Consider the following 21,015-nt stretch of genomic DNA (forward strand, 5'->3'; position numbering starts at 1 on the left):
AAATAAAAAGATAAAAAATAGTAATAAACAAAATTGAAATAATTTTTTTTTCAAAACAAAAAAATAAAATAAAATAAAATAAAAAGGAAAAGAAAATTTGTGCATGTGTGTGAAAAAATTGTAATTTTTTTTATCACACCACCACTTAGATGTACCATTTGTGACACCAAAACTGTCACAAAATCTTCATATAAGGTCAAAAAAACAAAAAAAAATAATTGTAACAAAAAGTTTGTGAAGCCTTGTTTTGGATACTTATGTGTAGATTAAAAAGATGTAACATTCAAGTGTCACAAAAGATTAAAAAGATGTAACATTCAAGTGTCACACAAAAATTTGTCGCAGTTTTTTTTAACCCTTTTGCGACAGCAGGGCCGTCACAAAAGATTAAAAAGATGTAACATTCAAGTGTCACACAAAAATTTGTCGCAAAAAGATTTGTAAACTCTTTGAATCTCCACTGTTACATGCTAGGGGTATAAGGAGTTGGGCACTAGACTTCAAGTGATGGGGTTCATGCTTTTATGTGGGTTATTGGCGATGGTGCATGGGATTGATCCTAGTGCGATGCAAAGGATTTCGAGAGGGAGTGATGAGGACGCTTTGTGGTGCTGTTCTCAAAGCGAGATGATAAAAAAAAAACCTTGATGTCGCTGAAGATCCCTTAAGTAGTGAAAGCCCTGCAACTAGAAGTGCTCGTGGAGATTGGCGAAAGAAGAAGAAAAGAAGAAGTGCCTGAATTTACAGTTCGTGATGCATGTCAAGGAGACAAAGAACGAGGTGGTGCACTCGATGTGATCATATGGAGCACATGATCTCACTTGTATCGATGATGAGTGATGAGCCAAGAGTATCAATGACATGTGCCAAGAGATACCCACAGTGAAGATGGCACACCTTGAATCAGAACGACATACTTGGGAATGGTATGGCACACCATGTATGTGTGTGATACACCTGGATTTCTGTGAGGGTGATGCTCACAAGTTGTTGAATGAAGATCCAAGATGAATGATCGACAAACATATGATCACAAGTAATGAACCAAAAAAAAAACAGATAAGGTATGTCCATTGACCAAAAGAAAATCTCGATAGCTAGGGTTAAAAAAAACATGATGCACCCCTAGGTACGAAGGATCGATGATGCTCCAAAAAAACTTTATGTTGAGCCAATGTGTTTCACAGTTTTGCCAAGACCGAACGTTGCTCCAAGAAGGGTGATCTCGATGTAGTTCTCGGTGATCAGATAGTGGCACAAGTGAAAAGATGATGCACCATAGAAGGATGGTATACCTGATCAATCCCGAGTTGCGCCTGATTGATCACGAAGTTGGCGCAAGAAGGAATGATGGTATTGCTCACAAGAGTAGGGTTTCTTCTTGGAACAGATTAGACGGCGCAAGAGAGGATGGCTCAAGTAGGGTTTCTTGAGTGAGATGAAGGTGCGACAATCGGTATTGTTGACAAGATTTCATGTTGATCTGCAGGTGGACACGATGCTTTGATCAGAGATGCTTCAGAGAGAAGAATATGACTCAAGTAGAATGAAAGCACAGGTGATGTTGCGCCAAAATCAAATGATTTGTGGTAGAGTTGGCTATGGATCAATGGCGGCCTGATGTTGATGTTACGCCAAAACCTGATCAGAATTCTCACGAAGACATGTTACTCCAAGCCTTGTTGAACACGATGACATTGCTCCAAAACCTAAGTTGCGCCAGGAAGGGTTGTTGTACACTCCAATGTTGGTTTAGTAAGATATACGTTTAGACGTGCTCGGAAGAAAAGAAGAAAAAATTGGAGACTCATCACTAGGGTTGATGGCGCACTAGGGAGAGGAGATGCACTAGGCGTGTGTAATACCAAGGAGAAGTTGAGATGCTCACGAAGAGAATGATACGCCAAGGGGTTGATCCAAGATCAGATACTGTTGTAATTAAGGACTCTTTGCGCCAAAGGAGAGAGACGACACTAAGGTTTGATGCTGATGGCACAAGATGTTGTAGGTTGCTTTTGCTTTGCTGTTGCGTCAATGACTTTATGTGTCGAGATGCTTATGGCACAGGATGAGTTTGTTGTGCTAAAAGTGATGTTGCGCCAAGATCACAATTGAAGTGTTGCTCAAGAAAGGGTATGTGGCGCAAGAAGAGAAGTGTGGATCAAGAAGAGAAAAAAAGATGTGTGGCTTAATAAGGTATCATCGATGTGCCTTATGATCATGAAGAAAAAAAATTGTTTGAGCAAGAGAGGGTTGTAAGGGTTAAGAGGAGTTTCGAAGTAAGGAATGCTCAAGAGGGTATTAGATGGATCAAGAAGATATCCTCAGTTTTGCTTGATGATCAAGAGGGGGTTGTTGAGGGTCAAGAAGGGTTTAAAAAAAAAGGAAGCTCAAGAGGGATTTCGAAATTAGTTGATGGCTCAAGAGGGGTTTCAAAATTACTTGATGGCTCAAGAGAGGTTTCGAAATTACTTGATGAGCAAGAGAGGGTTGTTGAGGACCAATAAGGATTTCGAAATAAGTGATGACTCAGGAGTGATTTCGAAATTACTTGATGATTAAGAGAGGGTTGTTGAGGATCAAGAGGGATTTCGAAATAGGTGATGGCTCAAGAGGAATTTCAAAATTACTTGATGATCAAGAGAGGGTTGTTGAGATCAAGAAGGAATTTCGAAATTAGGGTTTGACTCAAGAAGGGTTGTGAAATTACTTGATGAGCAAGAGGGCACAAAAACCTTGTTGATCATGAATGGCTCAAGAGGGCATACAAAATCCTTGTTGATCACGAATGGCTCAAGAGGGCACACGAAATCCTTGTTGATCATGAATGGCTCAAGAGGGCACATGAAATCCTTGTTGATCACGAATGGCTCAAGAGGGCACACAAAATCCTTGTTGGTCACGAATGGCTCAAGAGGGCACACAAAATCCTTGTTGATCATGAATGGATCAAGAGGGATTTCGTTTTTAGTGATGGCTCAAGAGGAAATACAAAATCCTTGTTGATCAAAATTAGGGTTTGTTGAGCCAAACTAGGGTTGTTGAGCCAAACTAGGGTTTTGAGAAAAACTTGTGACTCAAGAGAGAATTTTCGAAAATAGGTAGGTTGTTGAGCCAAATTAGGGTTTTGCAACAACAAATGACTTGTGGCTCAAGAGGTGATTTTCGAAAATTGGGTTGTTGTTGACGCAAGCTTGTTGTTGTGCCAAGGCTGCTTGTTGCCCACCAACTGAAGTTGCTTGTTGCACACACGCCTATTGCTCACAAAGCCTTGTTGATCCAAGCGAGTAAGAGAAAGTGAAAAAGCAAGAATGAGAAGTAGAAGTGAGGTATTTATAGTTGAAGGGTTCTATGGTTTCTCAATAGGCCGAAATAGGGCTTGCATGGGCCAACATGTGGGCCCATAAGGCTTGGATGGTACTCAAGTATAAATAGGAGTATTTCAACTTGAGTCGCGAGCGCGAGAATGATGCCTTGAGAAGTAAGAAAGAAAAGGTGTTGCACACATGGATGATATCTTTGAGACGTGCATGGCACCTAAGGAGAGATCTATTGGAAATGTGCATGACATACTTGAAACGTGCATGTTACCTATTCAAAACGTGCATGACACATTTATTATGCTTTATGTGGACTCAATGAGCCACATGGGCGTGATGCATCAAGTGGCTGAAGATGCGTCAAGATGTTGATCATGTGCCTATGTTCTTGATCATGCTCCAATGTTGTTGAACATAGTCCAACGTTTTTGAACATGCTCCAAATGACTAACGATGCGCTAAGCTGGTCCAAGTGATCAAGATCCTTCAAGTTGGTGAAATTGCTCCAGGGTACTTGCAATTGATCGAGATGATGAAGATGTGCCAAGATGCCTCAAGATGATCAAGTTGATGAGGATGGTCTAAGATGCCTCAAGATGATCAAGTTGATGAAGATAGTCCAACATGCCTCAAAATGATCAAAATGAATGAAGATGTTTCTTCATTCGTCCACTTGGTCCAAAGATGAGAAGATGGTCCAAGATGGTCCAAGTTATATGTTGTTGCTCCAACTGTGGTTCATGTACCAGAAGTTGTTCCTGTTGGATTAATGTCTAAGTCCATAACTATAATTGGTAAGACTTGACCCGACCCGGCATGGTCCATTTGGGTTGCATGGCATCATGCACTTGGATAGACTAAAGGAGAGAAATAACACTTAAGGTTTATTAATATATTATAAGTTCTAATATATTAATAAGATTATTTAATTAGTATTGATCTATAATTAATTTAGAATTAATTATGTGATCAAAAGAAGACTAATTAAATATATGGGTTGATTGTGTAAATCATCCATACTTATATAGTGGGCTAATGCTCCATGGATTATCAAGTTGGGCTAAAACCCATTGGATGCTCCATGGTGTATTTGAACCCATGGATCCATGGAAATGGATAGCCATGACAATTAGGGTTTACCCTAATTGTAACACACTATATAATGATCTCTTTCTTGGGAAAATCGGCGACTATGATATGCATGGAGGGCAAGCCGATTCTTGAAGTGTTCTAATTTCTCTCTAAGTTATTCCAAGTTCTTATGGTGTTGTGTGAACCATTTGAGGTGTCACACTTGGGGCACTAGGCACTCAAGCTTCATGAAGACAAGCACCAACAAAAGGTATGTTATTCTAACTTGTGTTATTCAAAGTTTTGTATGCTAGAATAGAACAATACCTTGGAAAGTTGATATTTGCATGTATAATAGAGAAAACATAGATCCAAGGTATTTAGGGTTGCATGTACACTTAGGAGTGTTAGATTTCTCAAAACCCAAAAGTGGTATCAGAGCCAAGGCTTGTTTTTTTGTTGTACTTGCTTAAACTGCTTAAAAATCGACTTTTGGTGTTGTCTGCCCAGCAGATCGCCGAGTCCATGAAGGGACTCGACGAGTCCAAGGCAAAATGCATCCAACTCGCCGAGTTTGTTCATGCACTCAACGAGTTGGACCCCCAGACAACATATTTTCGAGTTTTGGTGCTGACATTGGTCTAGAATCATTACCTTTGACTGTTTTGGGCTTATAAAACTTGTTTTGAATGTGGTAATGATTATGTTAAACCAATTTCAATGCTATAATAAAAGTTTCAAGTTTATATGTGTTCATGTTATTCTTGAAAATTGTTGATTATGAATGATCATGCTTATGAGTTTTGCTAGATCATAGGAATTGTGTGCAAATTGTTTGGTGATATAATTCATGATCTTGTTGAAAATTGTATGGAGTTCATAACTTGTCCTCAAGTTATGAATTTTCAAGAATTTTATGTTTCCTTGATTTATGAGTTAGTTTAGATTGATAATGAAAATATTATGTTTTAGTTGTTTTCAATCCATATTAGTCTAAAAGAAGTTCATAAAATATGTTTTTGTAACTTGTCTTCAAGTTATGTGAAAAGTCATATTTATGAATCTTAAAAACTCATACAAGTTTTGTAGGTTACATAAAATGTAAGAGTTTTTTTTTCCATTAAATAGTTTAATGACTCCATAACTTGTCCTCAAGTTATGGATGTTGAAGAGACACTTCTTTAAAGTGTTTTTAAAGAATAAGGGGTTACATTAAAATGAAGAGTCTTCATTTTAATGAACCATAAAACTTATAAGTTATGATATAAAGAGTCTTGAAATAGTTTCAAAACTTGCCCTCAAGTTTTGGAATTTGAAAAATTACTCCTCATGTATACTTTAATTCCAAATTGAACATTGAAATTTTAAAAGGTTTAAAATTCAACCCTTATACTATTATTACAATTTTAATTATATAGATATGTATAAGAGGAAGTCAATCTTACCGTTAGTAGGCCTCATTCACGAAGCCGGTCTATAAGGGGGGTATAAGGTTACTGCCTATAAAATGGCAGTTTAATGGGTGTCCACTCTCACCCACCGCTTCCTTGACTAGTGGAGGGTCGTTAGCCGAACGGGTAGGAATGGACTATAATTCTCCCTTCATTAAAAGTATAATGAAAAATACTAAGTAACTAAACACTTATAAATTCTCAATCTTAGTTACTTAGGAAAATGTGAAAAGGTGCTAGCCCATAAAATTACACTTTGTAGCTTACCAAGTCGTTAGTGGAGCGTGTGTGGTTAACCGGCACACTAACATGGACTAGTAAGAGTGGCAAAGGGTAACTTGACTTTATTATAGATCGGTGGAGCGTGTGTGGTTAACCGGCACATCGATTAGGTAATATTGTTAAGGGTACCAAGTCAATTTGTATGGTTATTCACACCTTGTTTGTGATCCTCGGCATCCCAGTCACAAATTTGAGAGGGCACAATCGAGATTCAAACATGCCATTGAAAAGTTCAATGTATCTCAAAAGATCTAGGAGTTTCAAAACCAATAAAACCTAATAATAAAAATATTTCATTTTCATGGTGGAAATTGGTAAATCGTCATTTACCTACCTTCAACTATTTTATAATTTGGATTACGGCATCCCTCTTCCAGTTATAAATAGGTTGTTGGGTCCTAGCCTTAATATTTCATATTGGGTGTTATATTAAGGACTTTAAATCAACTAACTTGAATTTCTCCCATTATAGATGTCTAGTTTAGACAGCTATGGTCTTCCCAAATCTTTAGGAACAAGCTTCCTAATTAAGATGATATCCCAAATTGCAATCAAGGTGAAAGATCAATCCCTTTGTTGGGCATTTGTGGGAGTAGAAATCATACTTCACGTCATCCACCTCCTCCAATAAATCTCCCTATCCCACAAGTTTTAAGACTTGATAAGTTCTAAGTCACTCAATCCCTATTGGCAAGCAAAGTCTATATGTGCTTAGATCTTGGGGATTAAGCCACATATTGACAAGTCGGGAGAGTCGGGAGTCGAAGTCTCGGGGTAGCTGGCTGCTGACTTGGTTCTTCAGTCACTCCCTGATGACAGGTCGCGACAAGACCCTTAACGATCTTACCTATTTGCTTGATGATGCTAAATCAACAGTGATGTGGAGCATTAGTAAAGCAAATTGGATTGGAAGATCTACTTTCCAAACCTATTTGGACAATGAAAATGGTGACATTGGAGGTCCAGGAAAAACTTTCTCTTCCCAATGGAAAGGGATCGGCCATAGTCAACTCGGTTGACCAAATGGTAAAGAGAAAGGTTAAGTCTGTGATAGTCCCATGTACCGTTTCCAAAGAGTCCATATGATTCTATTGCCAAAGGAAAGACATTGGTTGCGACGCTGCTAAATTTACCTGAAACATCTTAAGGATGGTAAAGTCAATAGGTTTGACTTTACTTTAGGTAAATTCCATTGTCTAACTCTATTAAGTTTCTATTCTGAGATTCTTATTGCATAATGTGACGAGGTCACATGTTTATATTTTAAGAATCAAAGAAAAAGTGAAGAAACTTAAAGGAAGTATATGCTGATTCTGATCGCGAAGTTGGATTTCGATCGCATGGTTCGGTGATCAGAATTTTGAGTTGTTACTTAAGAGTTATGATATATTGCTTAGGAATAGATAACAACAAGTTTTCCATATGGATTGTAAGGATAAATTTTTCTGCAAAGTTTTAAAATAAAAGAAAAATGGTTTTGATTTTATTTATTTTAAGTATCCTTACAATGGCATTTGTGAAAAAATTTTGATTATATGTTTCCATTGATAAGCAATATGGGTAAATGGATTTGATTCTTTCATTAGTGGAAGTGTCATAATTTACTAAATAAGGAAAGATTCTCATCACCCAAGTTTCAGATGGATAGAAACTTGGAATCATGCAACTTGTATTGTATGATCATGAGAATTTTTTTTATATTTGGGAAATTAAGTCTAATTCCTTGTTCACATGTATATGTGAATCAAGTGAAGGACAAAGGGATCGTATACACTTGGGTGTGCGCTGATCAGGTCCACCACAAAGTTGATAAGATTATTCATTATGATTTACTAAAGTTTAGTAAATATGGTTATACTTACAAGTTTAAGTATAGATCTGGATCATTGGAGAAGTTTCAATGATAGACATAATGAGTAAGAAGAATCAAATAAGGTAGAAAGATAAAAGTTTCTCTAATCTGAAGAGATGGGAGAGTACTTGAGTATCTTGTTTTATGATTATCTCAGTGATTATGAAACCATGTCACAATTGATCCTCTAAGGACACCTTAGTTCATTTTGTTTGGCTAAGGAGAGGAATCGTGAATTGTTGAAATGGTTAGATCAAAAGATAAATTATACTTCGTTCCAAAATTAAATCTTGGAGTCATACTCCAAGATTAAGACTTGAGTGACATAATCTTAAGAAAGGTTTAAAACACTTGTTAAATGTAGAGTAAAATGTGTTCTTACTCTTGTACATTTGAAATTGGTAAGTTGTGATGTTTTGGATAAAACAAAGACCAACTAAGACCAATTGTGAGAAGTGTTTAACTTGATAAGAATCTGCACTAACTCTTGAATATTCTTTTTTGTCAAGGAATGGTTCTTGACAAAGAGAATCTTATATGTCAAGAGGTCAATGGGAGTCTTAAAAGGATCTTAAGATAGATTCAAGAACTAATCAAGAGTTTTGTTAATCACTAGACCACGACTTGAGGTTTGTAAGCTATCGTGTTGACATATTCTGTGCCCATTCCAGTTAAAGTTGGTTTTGCATTAGAGTTTTGAGAGTTCTCAACTGGTTGCATAACAACTTGGAAGCAATGGCGGGCCCTTGTGCTACCAGGTGGCAAGAAATTAAGACTGCACAAGTTCAGTCCATATGAATTTGGATTTGTCATTAACCTTGTCGTGTGATTATGGTTATGTCAAATTCACATGTATAGGAACACATACACCATCAAAATCTAAGTGTCATAAGGTTTCTCTCCGATTCATGAAAATGATAGTGAGGAAACTCTTTCACTAAGTAGATTTAAGTTGATAACAAGTGTGAAGTTTGCATTCTCATGTCGTTAGTGGAGCGTGTGTGGTTAACCGGCACACTAACTAATGAGAATGACAAAGGTTTAGACTCACATGTGAGCTATCTAAGGAAAGGTTTAGACTCCAGGTGTATGATTTGATAAAGTCTTATCAAGGCAATCTAGCATCAGAAATCTGACTGATTTCTAGGTACATGTCAAAGCTAGTGGGAGCATAAAGTGTTATGCTAGTTAGATAATAATCATTATACTAGTGGGATCATGATGATTATGTTGAAAGTTAGCAATGTTAATTATAGAAGACAAAAGTTTCAACTCGCTTTGAAAAAGTTGTTTCACTATAATTAAGGGAGAGAAATTTATACTTCATTCCAATTCTACAAGCTTAGATTGAGATTTTAATCAACTTTAGTCAAGAATATATATGAATGTTATGTTGGAATGGTTCAACATAAGGAATTTCTATATATTTTGCTTTCTCAAAATTCGATTATGATTACGGCATCCCTCTTCATAGTTCGAATTATGAGAACATGGCAAATAAAATTTTTATAGCATGAATCGTATCCCATATGCTTCGGATATAGGATCGATTGCATGTGTTATAATATCCATCCATTCTAAATTTTCCTAATGCTTAGGGCGTTAAGAAGAGAAAAGGGATTAGAACTGGATATGACTAAGATGATTAAGCAATTGTCGAGAACAATTTGGGGTTTTCCAAAGTTTGGTTACTCATGGACAATTGGAAGTATAAAGTAAGGATCGTATTGAAATATTTTGCAAAGAGGCAACTCTTGTTCAAAAGTGATGGTCAAGATGGGAATATGGAATTGTTTCCATAGGTGGAAGTTATTCTTTGAATCTGTGTAAGATTAAAGAACTTAATGCAAAGAAGGATGTTCAAAGGAATGTACTTTGAATTTGAGACTTCATCTCCATGGAATTGCTTTCCATTGGAATACTTTGTAATGTTTGTTGCCAAGTCTTTGTGACTTGTGTGAATATCATTACAAGAGGATCATTGCATAGATTACGGTAAATGACAAGAACTTGGTATTCTTACATTTACAATAAGGATTGGGATTGTGAAATGAGAATCATTGAAGTTATGTTCAATTGATATACATTTCACAAAGAGATGACCATATGTAAACATAGTGTGCATACTTGGAGTATGGCATAGCTATTGTTTAGAGAAACATAGTATGCATGCTTGGAGCATGGCATCACTACTGTTTCAATTCAAGTATTAAGTTGATTAATCGAAACATGAATAATGAGTGATCAATATGGTGCTTAGATAAAAGGTGTTTTATTTATGCTCAAAGTGTTGAGGCCATATAGGACTAGTATTATTTTGTGTTTCACTTTGCATGTTTTGACTTCCAGAATAACTAGGTCATTCTCCTGAATGACCAAGTTATTCAAACCATCCACAGTCGGTCATATGTTGGAAGTAGATATGAATCAAGATTGTCGTGAATTTGGCTTGTATGATTTGTCTATAGTGCTTTAGACAATGAAATGGTTGCTACAACGTTCATGAGTACTCATAAGGGCTGAGTATTGGATTCAACCCACGCTCATTTGGATTTACTTCATGGATTTTATCACGAGTGAATCATGAGACGATAATATCTTATATTCTTCAAACCTAGAGATATGAGTTGTTGCCTATGAGTTGGTTATACATTGATTGTACGAAAATGCATTGGTAACTCGATGCTATAAAACGTGTCTTTGTGTATGATTCAACAAGTAGTCAGTACAAGCATATGAGTCGAAGTTTATCCATTCCTTTTACCCTCAAAGGGATAAAAGCGATATATGTGGGCCCCTCGATGATTTAGTGATGACAAAAGTAAGTGCTCGGCCGGGCCTGGACTGATTTGATTTGTTCAATTAGTCAGTCGTCATAAATCAAAAATTGGGAAACAACAAATGGACAGAGTGAATGATTATAATCCATGTCTCAGTCCATATGATATCTAGAATGGAGGAATATATGATCACTTATCTAATGGACAAGTCATTGACAGAGGTCAGAGTTCATCGACAAGGTCAGAGATCGACAGAAGCTTTTGAGAGCTACGATTGCTAGTCGGGTTCTGAAGTCATACTTGCAATAATAGTTTTAGACTTATCTAAGTGGGAGACTATTGGATTAATGTCTAAGTCCATAACTATAATTTTAAGACTTGACCCGACCCGACATGGTCCATTTGGGTTGCATGGCATCATGCACTTGGATAGACTAAAATGAGAGAAATAACACTTAAGGTTTATTAATATATTATAAGTTCTAATATATTAATAAGATTATTTAATTAGTATTGATCAATAATTAATTTAGAATTAATTATGTGATCAAAAGAAGACTAATTAAATATATGGGTTGATTGAGTAAATCATCCATACTTATATAGTGGGCTAATGCTCCATGGATTATCAAGTTGGGCTAAAACCCATTGGATGCTCCATGGTGTATTTGAACCCATGGATCCATGGAAATGGATAGCCATGACAATTAGGGTTTACCCTAATTGTAACACACTATATAATGATCTCTTTCTTGGGAAAATCGGCGACTATGATATGTATGGAGGGCAAGCCGATTCTTGAAGTGTTCTAATTTCTCTCTAAGTTATTCCAAGTTCTTATGGTGTTGTGTGAACCATTTGAGGTGTCACACTTAGGGCACTAGGCACTCAAGCTTCATGAAGACAAGCACCAACAAAAGGTATGTTATTCTAACTTGTGTTATTCAAAGTTTTGTATGCTAGAATAGAACAATACCTTGGAAAGTTGATATTTGCATGTATAATAGAGAAAACATAGATCCAAGGTATATAGGGTTGCATGTACACTTAGGAGTGTTAGATTGCTCAAAACCCAACAGTTCCATATTGGTCCAAGTGCAAGAAGTTGCTTCAAGATGGTTCTTTAAAGCCTTTGATCATGACCTTCGTCACAATATACAAGAATGCTCCATAAACCAAGACAAACACATATGGTTTTCTTGAAGAGGACGATCCATTATCATAAGATACTCCACTTGGCTAAGGATGTTCCATGATCAAGTAAGTGATATTCTCTATCTAACTTAGCTGCTTTACCTAGATTCTAAGGCATGAGTTAAATAGAAAGTATAAAAGTGCAAACATTGAATAATCTAACTTTGAAAGTGATGTGTGTGCATATATATAGAGAATCTGAGAAGGGAATAGTAAAATGTAGTGAAGTGTGTGTATGTGGAAACAAGAACTTTAAGGAAACACTTATTGACTGATTTGGAGACATTGAGGATAATCTGCTATTACGTACAGATTTATCAAGCAACTAAATTTAGTGTTTGATTCTTCACTTCGCGTTGTAAAGAATTCCCTTGTGGATTATTATGTTTTGAATTCCTTAAGGTCACACAGAATAACCCGATTTGTACTCACCAGTTATGTCTCACCGCAATGTGTATATTTGTGTCTAAGGCCTAGTTACTTCCCAAGCCCTAAATACTGACAATCCTCATAAACGTTCCCCACTTATTTTGAACAACATTCATTTTTGGCATTACTACCACCTATACCTTTTTATTTACTCCTTTCATTTCAAAAGGTATCGCCAAATTCCAAGTGACTCGACTTTAAAAGAAAAAATTATATATATAATAGTTGCCCTACGAATATAACTAGATTTTTTTTTTGTTTTTTTTTTGAATTTTTTTTGTTTTTTGTTTTCTTTTTTGTTTTGTTTTTTTTTAATCTTTTCTTATAACTCTAACTTTGACAAATTACACAAGCAAATAATTCTTAGCTTTACTTCTATTTGTACTTTGGTTCATGACTTTCTAAGAAATTCATTGAAGTGCTCGGAATCTCTTAGGTGACTAATGGAGTCCATGACTTTCTATGAAAACCCATGTAGCGGACTTCTTCTCGGTTTGATCCGCGTTAATGTACTGCAGGTGGACAGATTTTCAATATCCTGTGGGGTTTACTGGCCGAATTCTCATAGGTCACAGATTGACTCCACTCCTGAACTATAACTTATTGAATATATAACTACACTCAAAGTGCAGAAATTAAATAGATATACTTGGAACTTGACTCTATTTGTTTTAACTAAGAAGCTTTTTATTGGGTATAGATATTCACAAAGCAAAAAAAGTTATGTCCCGCAAACTACACAAGTTCGCGTTTTTATCTCATGAGTTCACTAGAACTGGGAAGCCACAAATATACTATAACACATTGGCTTAACTAAACCTTAGTGTTTGCCTCAAATTATCCCACATAACATTAGTACTTGATGTATGTTATAAGTCTAAGTAGAGTATAAATATGAAGTTTTTTAATGGTCACTGAAGTACTAATATTAGTTGTGTACTGAAGCAAACTGAAGAACCACAGAATTTAGTATTTTGAAAAATCATTAAAGTGTGGAGCAACTAACCTTCTTCATTTGCATAGTTGTGATGACAGCTTGCATTTTAATAACAAAAATAAAGATAAAATCTTTTTGGTATTTTCTTTTGTTTAAAGTAAAGACACAATACAGAAAATAAAATATCTTTTTGTAGTTTTATCTTATGTAAAGTAAAACTGTAAAACCTTTTTTTTTGGAAAAGTAAAGAAAAAATACAATGAATTAGAAATAAAATATTTTTGGCGTTTTCTAAAAGAAATGAGAAAGAAAACATTTCAAATGCCCAAAGAATTTGGATTAAGCATGCCAAGTCGTCCTAGAAAGTGCAAGAACTTGGATTCATCCAGAGCTTTGGTGAACACATCTGCAGTCTCTTCTTCTATAGGAACAAAATGAAGCTCAATATGACCTTTTTGAATATTATCTTTAAGGAAGTGATACCTGATATCAGTGTGCTTGGTCATTGAGTGGTTGACTGGATTGTGAGAGATTGCAATTGCACTCTTAGAGTCACAATAGATTGGGATCTGTTGCATTTTGAATCCATAATCTCTCAGTTGTGTTTCCATCCACAACACTTGAGAACAACAATTGGCGGCAGCAACATACTCAGCTTCAGTAGTAGAGGTTGAAACACATGTTTGCTTCTTTGACGTCCAGCTGACCAATCTGCCTCCTAAGAAATGACAGCTACCAGAGGTGCTCTTTCTGTCGTGCTTGCATCCTCCATAATCTGAGTCAGTAAAGGCTTGGAGAGAGAAGTTTCCTTTAGCAGGATAGAATAGACCTAGAGAATCAGTTCCTTTCAGATATTTGAAAAACTCTTTTGACTGCTATGATATGTGATTCCTTTAGATTGGCTTGAAAGCGTGCACACATACATGTTGAAAACATGATGTCTGGTCGACTAACTGTAAGGTACAGTAATGAGCCAATCATTCCTCTGTAGTGCTTCTGATCTACAGATTTTCCATCAAGGTCTGAATCAAGCTTGTAGGAAGTAGACATCGGTGTCTTTGCAGTTGATGCGTTCTCCATCACTAGTACAAAAATGACCTACGGTCACACTTTCCGAAAAACGGACTGTGAAACTTTTTCTTAAAATTGTGGCCAGAAGTCACTAAAAAAATTTAGAGACTGTTTTTGGATACATTTAAATTAGATTGTGTGGCCATTATATAGACAATCAAAACTTTTACGACACTTAATTATACCAAATGTGACAAATATTAGTCACACTCGAACACTGAGGCCATAGGTCACAATCAGCCACATATATCGATTAAGATTGTCACACTTTTTTATTGAGAGATAATAGATAAAATTATCGTCACATGAGTTAGTTCTCTGTGTGTCTATAACATGTTGCCTTTTTAGCCACATAACAGACAAAGTAGCTAAAAGGTGACAAATATTGGTCACACTAATTATTTGTGTGTCCATAGGGCGGTTCTAGACTAGTTGTATTTAGTTTACACAAAAATTTAAAAGAAGTTACTATTGGTTACTTATGGTCATGTACGTTTATATTATGAATATTAGTCACACTTTTATTATGTGTGTCAAAATACTATGAATTGGCTTTAAGAATAAACAAATAATGTGTGTGTAGGTAGCATTTAGTTACGTTTACAGCTATTATATGTGTCTATATGTAAATATAGTCATATAAGAAAAATAATGTCTTATCGTTATAATTAGAGGTTGTTCATTAAATATGTTACTTATGGTCATGTACCTTTTATTATGTGTGTCAAATTATTGAATTGGCTTTAAGAATAAACAAATATTGTGTGTGTAGGTAGCATTTAGTTATATTTACAGCTATTATATGTATCTATATGTAAATATAGTCATAAAAGAAAAAAATAATGTCTTATCGTTATAATTAGGGGCCGTTCATTAAATATGTTACTTATGGTCATGTACCTTTATTATGTGTGTCAAATTATTATGAATTGGCTTTAAGAATAAACAAATATTGTGTGTAGGTAGCATTTAGTTACATTTACAGCTATTATATGTGTCTATATGTAAATATAGTCATAAAAGAAAAAAATAATGTCTTATCGTTATAATTAGGGGTCGTTCATTAAATATGTTACTTATGGTCATGTACCTTTTATTATGTGTGTCAAATTATTATGAATTGGCTTTAAGAATAAACAAATATTGTGTGTATAGGTAACATTTAGTTACATTTACAGCTATTATATGTGTCTATATGTAAATATAGTCATAAAAAAATAATGTCATCTTGAATAAGAGTTATAAGAAAGTACCAAATTGCCCTTTTTGTCATCTATTCTTTTAATTGCACCAGATAATACACCATTAAAAATGAAAAGAATACAACTTATTTTAACAGAATATTATGATAAATAAATGATGTGAATACAACATAACTTGTTTAACACTGCATAACGAAAGTACATTGCTATTACATGCAGTTTATGTTATAACATGTGTAACAATATAACAGTAAAAAACCAAAAAAAAAATATCTTTGAGTTATAAGAATATTACACCAGAATAGTTTGATGGTATAATATGGTAAAAAGGCATTAAGTAAAGTACAACGTCATTTTTTTGTCATTTTCTTATTCTCCACATAACGATGTGCTCAAGTTTTGACATTTCTCTTCTACAAACAAAAAATAAAGATCATCAAGTGTTAAAAGAAGGAGAAATATTATCTCTACAAATGTAATTCATGACATTAAGAAACACGTACCGTATGCATAAGAATACCGTGACAATCATTACGAAAATAATCATTTTCCTTCTACAAGTCAAGTGTGTCTACACGTGGCAATATGTTATCATTATGAGGAACAATAGTACTAAATTCTTCATTTACATCTTCATATGTATCTTTGTAATTTTTGGGAGGTGTCTTGAACACAATAGACATTTTTTGATCGAGTGGGTCTGTCACGTAAAATACTTGTTGTGCTTGTGAGGCCAATATGAAGGGATTACCTTTTGACCTAATCTTTTTAGTTCAACTAGTGTGTACCCCAATTTATCCCTTTTTACCCCTTTTCTATTTTCAACCCAGTCACACATGAAAATTGGAATTCTTTTAAAATGATAATCTAGTATCCATATCTCTTGTAAAACACCATAATAAGTGTTTTTGGCATATGTTACAACTTCTTTACTGATGTGTGTGTCAGTTGCAACAACACTAACCCCACTGTTTTGGTAAACTTTACCTTCACGAGCTTTTGTATGAAAAGTATATCCATTAATAGCATATACATCGTATTTAATAATGTTCTTATTGGGTCCATGTGAAATCCATCTCATTGTCTCTGTTATAGTTTCTCTACAGGCCCCTAACTCTCGCTCTACCTGAATTGTAATTAGATTATGAATTTAAGAAATCAAGACAAAAATAAAAAAGAACACAACATATTTGAAAATAATATACCTCCTTTCGTAACCAATGACCAAATGTTTTAGTATGCTCTTGTTCTAGATGTGCCTTTCGTTTAGTAGGGTGTAGATGTTCCAAAAATTCCATGTGTCATCTGTTAATACATTAATGTTAATATTATTATAAAAAAAACATACATGTAAAAAACCTTACTTGATATATGGGAGTACTTCAGATGTATTTTGCAATACAAAGAAATGTGCTTTGCTGAATAGTTCTGCAGAAACTTCTACCAATTTAGCAGCTGATACAGGAGTACCGTCCGTAATAGAACTACTATCTACACCTTTATGAATTCCACAATTGTTATGATTGTCAGGTAGAATACCAACAGTATCCATCCTTGTAAGGAATTGACTAAAAAACTCAATTATCTCTTCTGCAACATTCTCTTCAGCAATGCATCCTTCTGGTCTATTTTTGTTTCGCACGTGCCCCTTAATAACCTTCATATACCTTTCGAATGGGTACATCCATCTAAAGAATATTGGACCGCATAATTTTACTTCCTTAGTGAGATGAACGGTTAAATGAATCATCACATCAAAAAATGATGGTGGAAAGTGTTTCTCAAGAAGACATAAGGTTACACATAACTCCTCTTGCAACTTATCGATCTCATCCACTATGATTTCTTTGCTACATATTGATTTGAAAAGGAAACAAAACCTTGTAATAGCAACTCTGGTGGGTGGATGCATAATAGATCGAATTGCTATGGGCAAAAATTTTTGCATGAGCATGTGATAGTCATGTGATTTTAGTCCGATCAACTTCCTATCCTTTAGACTCACCAAACTAGAAAAATTAGAACAATACCCTTGAGGAACCCTTAAGTTGTATAAAGTCTCACAAAATTTGTCTTTTTTCCTCTTTTGTCAATGTACAACCTGCTGCGGGAAGTGTTGTGTTGTTCCCTTCTATCTGAGGATGCAACTCTGGTTTCAAACCATAATGAACCAAATCCAATCGAGCTTTATAACCATCTTTCGTCTTCCCGGGAACGTTCAAAACAGTTCCTGTTAAACTCTCACCCACGTTCTTTTCCACATGCATAAAATCTATACAATGTGGAACCAAATTGTCGGGCCAATACCTTAGTTGTCTATACCATATATTGAATTTATTCCAGTATGTATTATTTTGCTGGCCCACATCTGAAGTACCCAGTTGGTGTGATTTTCTCTTTTTTATTCATATTCCCACCTCTTCTACTTGTTGCTTGTTGGATTTCTGCCTCCTTGCCCTTATTAACCTTTCCCCATTTATTAATTATAAATTTAACCATGTTATATATATTTCCTCCCCATTCATAGGTTTTGGAGAGGGTGAGAACTCTTTTTGTCCATTGAATGCATTCTTTTGTCTTCTAAACGGGTGATCATACGGTAGAAATCTTCTATGACCAGCATAACTCTGCTTATTCGATTCAGGGAGTCTAATGCAGTGTGTCTCTTCACCACACACAACACAACCTTGAAAACCATTGTATGGGCAACCACTTAATGTACCTAAAGCAGGATAATCATTAATAGTCCATAACACAACTACGCGTAGTTTAAAATGCTCTTGTGCATATGCATCATATGTTTCAACTCCAAAATCAAATAATAATTGCATATTATCAATAAAAGGTGCTAGGAACACATCAATATCATTTCCTGGTGTTCCCGAAATCAATAACGAAAGCATATGAACTTTCTCTTCATACACAACCATGGTGGAAGGTTGTAAATGACAGTTAAAATAGGCCAAACATTATGACTCCTATTTCATCTGTTCACATCAACCCCGTCCACCGAAATGCCTAGTCGCAAATTCCTTGGTTCGCTAGCAAAATTAGGATATTTGTCATCAATGGCATCCCATGCTGGTGAATCAGCTGGGTGACTTAAAACTCCAACATCCACCATTCTTTCTGTTGCGTGCCATGTTAAATCTTTTGCAGTTGTCTTAGACTGGAAAAGACGCTTGAAGCGCGGAATAATTGGAAAGTACCACAAACATTTTGCAGGAATATTGTTGTAAATTTTATTTTTTTGTTCATCAACCTTCGATCTTGATTTACCACAAGTAGGACATGCTACCAAATCTGTGTATTCTTTTCTGTAAAGTATACAACTGTTGACACATGCATGTATCTTAGTATACCCTGAACCCATTGCCTTAAATGCTTTTTTCGCCTCATATGTACTACTGTACATTTCGTTTCCTTCTGGTAACATGTTTCTTTTATCAAAACTAATAATTCTGTAAAGCACTTATCTGATACTCCATACTTACTCTTCAAGTTGAGTAGTTGAATGATTGCAGATAACTTTGTGAAATTAAGACACCCTGTGTATAGGGGCTTCTCGGCATCCTCTATCAGTTCTCTAAACTTATCAGGGTTCCCAATAAAATTTTCTTCTACAGCTTCAACCATCTCTATAGTTTCTGCAGCATCTGTTGGCATTTCTGTGTTCATGTTCGTGGAATCTACAACGTTTGACGTATCCATGTCAAAATTATGTTCATATACATAACTTCTTGGTGGTTCTTCTGTTTCTCCATGCTTATTCCAATTTGTGTATGTTTGATCAATTCCATTCCTGAATAGATGATCATCTACCACATCCACCGAATGACATATGTGGTTTACACACTTAACACATGGACAGGGAGTTCTTATCTTTTTTTTGGTATCTACAGGATCCATATGTTTAGAAATCTTGTAATTGCGCACTGCATATTTGATAAATGCTGCAACACCTTTTACATAGGTTTCTGATGTTCTGTATGCTCCCATCCAAGACTTATCCATATTCAGCTTACAACAACGTCAACAAGCAATATATGTTTCCTGTTTATTGACCTATTTTAACAAATAGTTGGTGTGCATAAACAAAATAGATCACATTACTAATAAATCCAATATCTTGAAAGAAAAATACTTGTAATTTCCTGTATTAATTAAATATAGTATTTGTACCTGTATGAATTTGATTTTGACGCATCAATTTCTGGTTGAAGAAAAAACGTAGTTGCAGTGCCTTTGTAGTTATCAACGATTGAATCGATAGGAATTCATATTGTCTAATTCCGTATATTAACGCAATGAGTCTGGATGATCAGGGGCAAGTGGAGAATTCATAAAAAAGTGAATGATCAGGGACATATCGAGACATTAAAAACAAAAAAATGTTGGTAATTGGTTTCGAACCCATGACACTCCAAAAAATACCAATAACTACATTGACACTTACCAAGTGGGGTATCTGGTTGTTTGCAAATAATTGTTTTACCAAAAAAATAAAAACATTAACCAACACATAAAGGAATCCAATAAAACCTATCTAATACAAACACAGTTAGCAGGAAATTATATAATTTTGTTTGTTTTATCATAATAAGAATTAGTGGTAAGTAATTACCATTTTGCCCATAAGACAATTACATTAAAAACATCATCAAATCTGGAAATATAATATATAAATGACTATTATACCCTTGCTAACACAATCTTAATTAACATATAAAACATATAATATATAAATGACTGTTATACCCCTGTGTTATCATAAACACAGGTTACAACTAAGTTTCAAAGTACATTGCCATCTTAATAAAAAATTATCAAAAACAGGGACAAATATGCAATACATGGACATAATTAACATGTAAAATATAGAATGATAAGTAATTACCATTTTGCCCATAAGACAATTACATTAAAAACATCATCAAATCTGGAAATATAATATATAAATGACTGTTATTCCCTTGCTAACACAATCTTAATTAATATATAAAACATATAATATATAAATGACTGTTATACCCCTGTGTTATCATAAACACAGGTTACAACTAAGTTTCAAAGTACATTGCCATCTTAATAAAAAATTATCAAAAACAGGGACAAATATGCAACACATGGACATAATTAACATGTAAAATATAGAATGATAAGTAATTACCATTTTGCCCATAAGACAATTACATTAAAAACATCATCAAATCTGGAAATATAATATATAAATGACTGTTATACCCTTGCTAACACAATCTTAATTAACATATAAAACATATAATATATAAATGACTGTTATACCCTTGTGTTATCATAAACACAGGTTACAACTAAGTTTCAAAGTACATTGCCATCTTAATAAAAAATTATCAAAAACAGGGACAAATATGCAATACATGGACATAATTAACATGTAAAATATA

At 34.8% G+C, this 21,015-nt stretch overlaps 1 protein-coding gene across 1 annotated transcript; it reads right to left on the reverse strand.

Moving 5' to 3' along the window:
- Positions 1-18,572: 18,572 nt before the first annotated feature.
- On the reverse strand, positions 18,573-19,603 carry LOC111904074 (uncharacterized). The gene is made up of 2 exons (XM_023899852.1): positions 19,084-19,603; positions 18,573-19,015 (listed from the first exon to the last, which is right to left on the reverse strand). Exons 1-2 carry the CDS (start codon positions 19,601-19,603, stop codon positions 18,573-18,575), a joined length of 963 nt encoding a protein of 320 aa, XP_023755620.1.
- Positions 19,604-21,015: the final 1,412 nt, after the last annotated feature.

The sequence above is a fragment of the Lactuca sativa genome, chromosome 8, assembly GCF_002870075.4.
Source record: "Lactuca sativa cultivar Salinas chromosome 8, Lsat_Salinas_v11, whole genome shotgun sequence".
Taxonomy (NCBI): domain Eukaryota; kingdom Viridiplantae; phylum Streptophyta; class Magnoliopsida; order Asterales; family Asteraceae; genus Lactuca; species Lactuca sativa.

Coding starts and splice junctions, on each gene's coding strand:
- LOC111904074 (XM_023899852.1), bottom strand. CDS start 19,603: ATGGATAAGTCTTGGATGGGAGCATACAGAACATCAGAAACCTATGTA. Junction 19,016..19,083: donor TCAACTACTCAACTTGAAGA/GTAAGTATGGAG, acceptor ACATGTTACCAG/AAGGAAACGAAATGTACAGT.